An 8,668-nucleotide genomic window follows, 5' to 3' on the forward strand; every position below is an offset into this window, starting at 1 on the left:
CTTGGCTCCACTTGAGAATGTGAAACCATTATGATCTTTCACATGTAAAACAACATGCATTCTTCCATCTGTACAGATACACATACACACACACACACACACACACATACTGTATGTACATATATAATGTTATTATATACTGACAATAAGGTTAAGGAAGTCTCTAAGGAAGGTTAAGGAAATTGCGATCTAGGCTCTAGCATTATCTGTCATGTCTAATGCTTTTGAGAGACTCCTACATATTGTCCACCTTAACCTGAGGCCATCTACTAAATATCATGGTCAGATCAGTTCCATACCCCCGGGCTTTGGGGTCTCTCCATCCCAAAATCCACTGCATCCAATGTGGCATTTATATTAGCCCTTCACAACCAATGGCAGATCTGTACATGATTCATTTATGCCAGATACATATTTCAGTAGGCGGAGCAGCCACAATCTATTCATGAGAATCAAAGTACCAGAGATGAAAGCTGCCCCTATCTCCTTCCATTTATGAATGAGGGAAGAGCCGGAGGGGGATATAGATACTGACTCAATCTAAGCAACAGTAACATCCATAAGTCGCTTATCGGATCACAATGCTGTAACCAGCACCCGCGACAACAACAGGGCAGCCGCGGAATTAAACCCCCTCCCTGTTCCAATCCGTCTGTCTCCCCATAGGCTCAGGCGGACTACAGTGGGATGTTCCCCGGGACAAGACTAACACAGGCAGCTGGGGGCTGCTGGTGACATCAGAGGGCCGGCTTGGCTTAGCTTAGCATGGGATCTGCAGGGACGGAAACCTTTCCACTGCATGGGACTTTATGAATGGTAGAAGGGAGAGGCGTGTGGCGCACAACACATGTTTCAATAAAGGAGTGAAGACAGAAAATAGACTCTGTGAATGGAAGCCAATCAGGCACAATGTTATGTCAATATTGTGCCTGACTTGACGAAACTGCACCTTGTTTTCATCAAAGCTACAAAATAATCAGATTAAGAATTCACAGATTGTTGAATCACACTACTGGTTCCATTTTTGGCGATACTAAATAAAATCTAAGGTATCAGCTTGTGAACACAGAGTATCACCTACTATACTGTTTCAGGTCGTGGAAACAACCTGAGGTTCCTTGTTTGCATCCTACCAAATTAAAAGAGCAACAATCTCTTTGGATGGCTGTACCTTGTCTCCACCTAAGCGTTTTCACCACCTACATTTGAAGGCTACACATGTAAAAAGGATATTGCATAACCACTGTATGCAAGACTTGAAGGTATTGCACTGCCCTGTGTTTCTATTTTCCTCCTATTAGATGGAGACATGTTATCGAAGTATAAATAATTCAACAATGATGTGTTTCCAATGCTTATTCAAATATTTTCAAATTCTTTGGAGAGGGACTTTGAGATAGGGATGGGAATTTAAACTAACTTGAGTCATAATTATTCAAATTTATGCTACCGACTAACCAGTGAGTCTAAAAATAGAAAGACACCCCAAATAGCTCTGATGAACTATTTTTTTTCCATGAGTAATACTAAGAAATATAAAATGTGTTTCCCATACAGATATCTATGTGACCACTACTTGTTTCAGCACTTCAAATGAGACAGACAGCAGCCCACTACCAGTGCACTCGAGGATGTATAACACACTTCAAACTACATTCTCGATGGTTATATATAAGTCTGATCAAATATTTAAGCCACATTCGTGAATTGGGCCTACATGTTAATTGGTTATTGTACATATCACGCTGTTGAGTATGTGCCCAATGCAAACTAGGCCAAGCAAGATATCTGATGTGAAACTTGGGTGTAGACTCAACAGAAATCATGCACAAACACAATAACCCAATTTCCATCAAATGTTCCCCGATTTAAAAATAGCTTTAACACCTGAATGGCTGAGCAATAACAATGAATCCATCCCAGTGGTTAAGTGATGCTCATTGACCTGATATAGCACGGTAGCAACATGCTAGCTAAACTGACAAAACTGGCACCTCATCAACTCACACTCTAGAGTAAGTAAAACATATGTGCACAAGCACACAACATACACACACACACACCCACAGAACACACACTTTAAGCTCTGAGGATGAGTTGATCATGGGTGTGCCTGCCTTCCTTGCCTTATTAATTCAGGCGTAGCCCAGATATTGAATCTTCAACAACATTAATGCGTTCAGTCTATCTATTAATAGCCAGGTAGTTTACAATACTGCTTTGACTGCAGGAGCACTGGCGCTGATAGATGCTTTATTGATTATGGACTCTACTTATCCTCATTAAGCTATTTGTAGTATTGTATAGCATATATGCAGTAGCGTCCAGGGCACAAAAAGACCAAATCACAAGTTGTATTACGAAAGCGTTATTATTTTGTCAGTCTAATAAAAATCAAACCCATTATAATTCAGATGGTGCAGGATTACTGAATAGGTGTTCAGCACAGAAAGGTACACAAAACTGCAACTTGAATTACCATTCAAGTACAATAATTGTACAGGAATTGTCTTGGTGCCAGTGGTGCAGAGCCATATCAACAACTTGCACTGTAACACAGTACATACTGCTGACACCCATGGCAGTGCATTACTATGCAAGTTGCTAGAAGTGTGTTCTTAGAAATAACCATCCATCTGTTGGGAGCAGCGCTTGTGGCACAGTTGTATGTCAAGTTGAGACAGGAACGGGGTCATAAAATGCACAAGACCGCGGGGGCCAAGGGCAACGATGGTTTCATCTTCCTGACCATTGATGGTGTTGCCTTCCCGCGGAGTGCCTACAGACGCCTCTCCATCTGACCTTGCAATCCTGCCGCGACACGATCACATTGGCCGTCTCCCGGCACGTGTGAGCGGACTCTGCATTAAGCTGTGTGCATTTTCCTGCTGTTCGGCACGCGCATGTGCACATCACACAGACATACGCAACCAGGATCTAGCTTTCCCAGCACCAACCAGAAAAATGTGAGGCTACGTTTTATGCCTCTTTCTCCAGTCTCTAATGCTGCTTTCATGAATTATTTGATGTTTGGGAACAGGAGCTCAGAACTGAGTTATGTCTTTTGAGCTGGTGGGAAGGCTGTTATGACGAGGCGATGTGGCAGATTCATCTCACTGTGAGCTTATGTTTGCGCCGCAGTTTTCCAATGGCTCGTAAATAAGGTTCCATCTGAACATTACTGAGGATCTAAAGCCGACCTGCAGATCAGAGGATCAAATCGATTTTATAAAATGGATAGTTCCCGTACTCAGTTCTGATTTTTTGAGTCACGTTTGAAATCCTTGTCCATTATCCAGGAAGGGGATTAAGACATCACCTGATCTTAGGGCTGCACAATGAATTGTAAATCACAATTTCAGTTTAACAATCTTAGAATATCATCTTTTCGGCAATGTTGAAACACTTGGAATATTCACTGTAGTTGAAAATATCCAAGATAAGATGCCAAACTAATTTTGTTCCTCAAATCATCAAGACTAATAATCGTAGTTAATAATCATCATCACATTGTCCAGCAAAAATGATCATCAAAAAGGATTATCATTTTAGCTAAAATCATGCAGCTGTTTACCTGAGCTGTCACGGCTGTGGGTTGTTTGTGATGAAAGTTTGAGCAGTGCAATTAATCAAGGGGGGGAAAAAAATCAATATTGCCAACTGTAATCAAACAAATTGCATGAGGCTGCATTTTTTTTAGAAGGAAGGAAAGGGGTTTCACACAGCCTGCTTGCCTGCCTGTTGAGCAGAATCTATGGCCTACAAATCAAGTTGCAGTAAGACAAAATACTTTCATTATATTCACAAAGATCAAGACTACTGGCATGCTAATATAGCCTAAGTTCTGTCTATAAATTATGTAGATGGATTAATGTGTCCACATGTATCAAAATTAATTTAATAATTGCGATATTCAGAAATATTGTCAATATCATGCAGCCGTGTTGACAGTGAGGGAGAAGGAGTCTGTCTGCTGAGTTCCCACTCATCAGCTCATGGGCCTTCTTCATCTACAAGACAGGTCAATAACAGTGTGCATGAGAAATCATTAGAATGAGTTCTGTGTCTTGGCATTAGAAGAGGAACTGCATGAGCTTCGTGACTTTGTGTGTGTGTGTGTGTGTGTGTGTGTGTGTGTGTGTGTGCGTGTGTGCGTGTGTGCGTGCGTGTGTGTGTGTGCGTGTGTGCATGTATGTGAGAGTTTTCACAACCCCCTCACCACACAGGAACCTGCCACTATCCACCATGCCTTGCAGACTGAAGAAAATCAGTGAGCTGAGGAAAATAGAGTATGTGAAGAAATGGATATTAGGCTGGCTGCAGGTTAGTGATGGAAGGCAGGACATGAAGTGGAAAATAGAAGAGAGGAGATGTCCCATGCCATGGCACATGGAACAGAATAGAGAGGCCCAAGGGGACCTGATATGACACGCCAGCGGCCCCAGACAGGGGATTTAGTGGCGTGTTGGGCTTTTGTGCCACATTATTATCAGCCAGTGATCCGCCAAGCACATGGGCAGCTCTCGATCCCTTCAGAAGGGAGCGGTCTGTTCCCCTCCAGTCTCCCTCCCTACGCTGTAGCCACTATTCAGACAGACTGAGGCTTAGCTGGTGTTATTGAAAAGCGACAGGGGGGGGTGCTTCCTCACTTTCACATGAATAAAAAAAAATCTTGGGCATGAGAGAAAGGGAGAGATATGATGCTTTGTAAAGAATGGCACCATTTTGTGTCTTGAAAAGACTAGGTAGGCAAGCAGAGGCTGAATAGCAGCTCCTCATATCATCTGAATCAGCTGACACAAAAAGACAAGCATTTGGTCTTTTGATAGACTGATCCTCGCAGGACAACCTCCACATTTAGTGTCAACAAAAAGGTAGGCATGCCAAACAGATTTGGTCTGTCTACAGATAAGCAGCCAAGCTAAGACAGGATGCTTGTTGGCATCTGTCTAGCTGTAACTTGTGTGTCTTCTGTCAATCAGCCTTTCCATCTGGGAGTGGAAGCGGTCATTCAGCATCCTCCCTCCTGGCATGGAAATTTGTCAAGGAAACTTACCAGTACACTAGATCAGCCTCTAAAGGTTAAGGTACTACTGTGTGTCTTTCTGTCAACACAAGATCACAAACTAAACACACTGATAGCTACTGACGTCACCTGTACCCCGTGTGTCCCAGATAAGGCTATTTTGGCAATGCGGGCAGGCGTGGGCTGGCAGAGACGTCGGATGTTTCCACAGCACAGTAGAGAAGAGTGAAAAGGAGTGGTGTGGCACGTGGTGGGCAAGACTGGGGAGTGTGCAGCAGGCACAACTGATGGACAGCCCACGGGTGGATTAGGTGGTAAGCCTGGCAGAGGGCTGCCCTTTCTAGATGGAAGCTCGCCTGATGCACTGTGGTGATTAAAAACAAAACTAAAAGGGTGGGGAGCATGCTGAGGCTCTCATAACAAAAAAAAAACAAAATAAACAGGAGGAATGGAGCAAAACAGTAAACTAGACCTGGAACCATGAGGGTGGCAAACACTTGATGCTGGGGCAGCACAGCATATATAGGAACTGATCGATTCCAACGCTCAGAAAAATGCTTGCAGAGAAAACAGGATACTTTCTTCACAGGAGTGGAGGTGGAGGGCGGGGGATGACAGCGTACGGCTAGTGGCATGAAGCAAAGTTAAAAAGCAAATCGTTTTCTCTTTGTAACTGAAAAAGGTAGTCTATGGTAGTTGGGGGTTGGGGTAACAGCACAAGCTGCTGCATAATTCATGTGTTCGCTCTTGTGACTGCAGCAGCCGCATCGGTCGACGGTTCTCTATGGCATCTACACTTGCGTTGAATAATTTAGAATTCTACTAATACAATGCATCGGCCTTCAGTGTCATAACGCTATCATTCCTGTCGCGTTAGGGTGACCAATTACCAACTGTTGGGTGATATCTTAAAAATAAGTCACAAAACTCTCACCACGCACAACCAACTGAAGACAACATGATGAAATCCCATTAAGAGATGCACCTTGCTCGCACCATGTGTTAATTCTTGAAAAAATATGTAAACATGTATTATTGAAAAAACACGTAGAATGTTTGAATGTTTGGGAGTAACACACCTAAATAGTGAGGGTATTAGGCTAGTATTAATAGCATACTCACATCCAGTTTGGTCATAGAAATTTGGGCAGCACCACTAAATTTCAGTGCTGAAATATATTTTTCATGACAATTTTTTATCACTGAAGATTCATTACTGCCCCCTATATCCATAATTGAGAAAGAAGAGTTTGTCCCACCCATTAATCTGTGATGTCACACAAATGTAGAACTCCATTTTGAATGCATTGGAAAATATTAAAAAAGTAGGCTAACTTCAAGATGATCGATTGGGAATATGGGTACAATGTCTGGTTCATATTGGTTATAGCTGCTATGAAAGAAGGCTTGTTTACAGTTTCATTTCCCAGTTTGAAAGCTCAAACAAATATTCTACAAGTCTATAAAATCAGTTTCCCATTAATGGTCAAGGGAGCAGATCCAAGTTCTAGGCTATGTCTTGATGGTATCACAGTGTTGATTCTGTGTACCTCTGTAGTAGCTTTCAAAGAGAGTTGTCCATGTTCACAAATATGGAATTCATAAATTGGGTGGCATTTCTCTTTAAAAATGAATTTCTCTCCACAGTCCTAACTACCTGAATGGAGTATTCATGTATACTAAATGTATTAATACAAAATTGTATCATTTAAGTTAGAAAAGTCACTCAAACTGAATCAACATATTAAACCTGTCATGCAATGACACTATGACAGTCAAGCAAAGTTACTGTATAACCAGTGGTATTTCAGATGGCACACTGTGCATTATTTTGCATGTTTAATGTGCCCTTATGCCATATCTTTTGAGTTGTTAAGCAATATACCCAGAAGTAAATGACAAGATACAAATAAAAATAAGTCAACAGTCTGAAAATTCAAACTCACTGTGAGAGGACAGGTTGCTTTGCCCTGGAAGCCACTAAAATATACTCAACTGTAACTCAAATTGAGATACCAGGCTGAGCCCACATTTATAAATCAAATCTAAGCCATTCAAAATTGAACCATATCATTTTCTTCTGCGCCATTTCATTTAGTGTGCAGAGAAACGGAAACTGCGGGCATTATAAATAATAATGTGACAGTTTATTGATCTCCGTAGGGAAATTCCTGCCCCCATCCGGAGAGGTCGGAGCGCAGGGTCGTCTACAGGACAGCGCTCCTGGAGATGGGAGGGATTCAGTGACTTGCTCAAGGACACTTCAGCAGGACAAACAGGTTTGAACACAGGTGGTCTGGTTGAGGGATGGTCTCTAGGCCACTCTGCCACCCAAATAAACCCCAATGTAACTTCCCCTTAACTTTCAGGACTACCTTTGCCCATTATCAAGCCTCATCAACACACGGCCAGCCACTCTTTAATTAAACATGCACACCTATACACTCCACAGCTATTGTATAGCTCAGCTGAGCTAACTAAGCAGCCTTTGCCGTCATTAGTATTAAGTAAACAGATCTCTCTTTGTGTATTCAATTCACTTGTACTATGTGATGAAGCCGCATCCTCTTTCTCTGGCAAACACAAGTGAGATGCAGTGGAAAGTTACTGGTGCATTGAAGGAGTGAGGGTCAGAACCGAATCACAATGACTGTATTATTAGCCCCACGCTACATGCCATTCGGTGGATACTTGTTTCTGTGCTTTAAGACTTGTGGTAACAGTCACTGCAGACATGAAGGCATTCTGTTCACTTCTCCTGTCCAGTTTTTCTGAGATGATGGTACAGTGCAGTTGTTAGGCAGGCAGGGCAATGGATGGGCTCTGAAGTTGGTCCCAGTCTAGATGGGTGCCAGCTTTGCTAGGTCAGGTGTCTCCACACTTTTTCATGTCAAGGACCCTCAAGTAGACAGCAGACACCCATTTGATAAAGCTTTTCTCTGATCCCCATCTGAGAAGATTTTTGTTATCTTGCTGCAGATAGGGAGACGACAGTGGAGAAAGTGAAACCGCTGATCACAGTAGTCATCCTTACACACTCTCTAACTTGTAGGGAATTAAATAACATTGAAATTGAACTAAACGTCATTTTGCTGGGGACCCCCAGGAGCCCTCACAAGGCCCCCTGGGGATCCCTGGACCCCAGTTTGGGAACCACTGAGCTAGGTAATCACAGCTAGCTAGCAAGTTACTGTACTTCGAGAAAGCTGGCCTTCTTGCGGTAACGAGACAATAGCCATAGAATCCTAGACGTTATTTTAAAATTTTCTCTCACACATGAAACGCAGTAATATTGGCTGTAACGTTACATACCCTCCGCCCGGGAGCGAAGATCGGACATCGTTCTCTGGACGGGCGGCATCTCTCCACGCAGAGCCGGGCGATGGCACCTGTCAAGCAGCCGCGGCTTGATAATTCGGCTCCCTTTGGCTGCTTCTTTTCAACCGTCAAGGAATTTCAAAACCAGCGTACATTCAACGGAACAGCCTCTCTCATGCGGACAGTAATGCTGCGATTACCTGCTCACGAATACGATATACGTGAACTATGAGATATGTCGACATTCATTTCCTTGTGACAAACCATGCCCCGTGAATCACGACTTCACGGATTCCCCCCGCATCCCTGTGTACACGGCGGCTT

General features: G+C 43.0%; 1 protein-coding gene across 7 annotated transcripts in view; it reads right to left on the reverse strand.

Annotated features, from left to right (window-relative positions):
• atp8a1 (ATPase phospholipid transporting 8A1) overlaps positions 1-8,668 on the reverse strand; it is a 111,876-nt gene extending 103,208 nt beyond the window's left edge. For all 7 annotated transcript variants that reach the window (XM_071900261.2, XM_071900257.2, XM_071900259.2 and 4 more), the window contains exon 1: positions 8,339-8,668. In XM_071900261.2, coding sequence (XP_071756362.1) covers positions 8,339-8,387 — 49 coding nt within the window. In that variant the 5' untranslated portion in view covers positions 8,388-8,668. The remainder of the gene's footprint in view (positions 1-8,338) is intronic.

The sequence above is a fragment of the Centroberyx gerrardi genome, chromosome 16 (assembly GCF_048128805.1).
Source record: "Centroberyx gerrardi isolate f3 chromosome 16, fCenGer3.hap1.cur.20231027, whole genome shotgun sequence".
Taxonomy (NCBI): Eukaryota; Metazoa; Chordata; class Actinopteri; order Beryciformes; family Berycidae; genus Centroberyx; species Centroberyx gerrardi.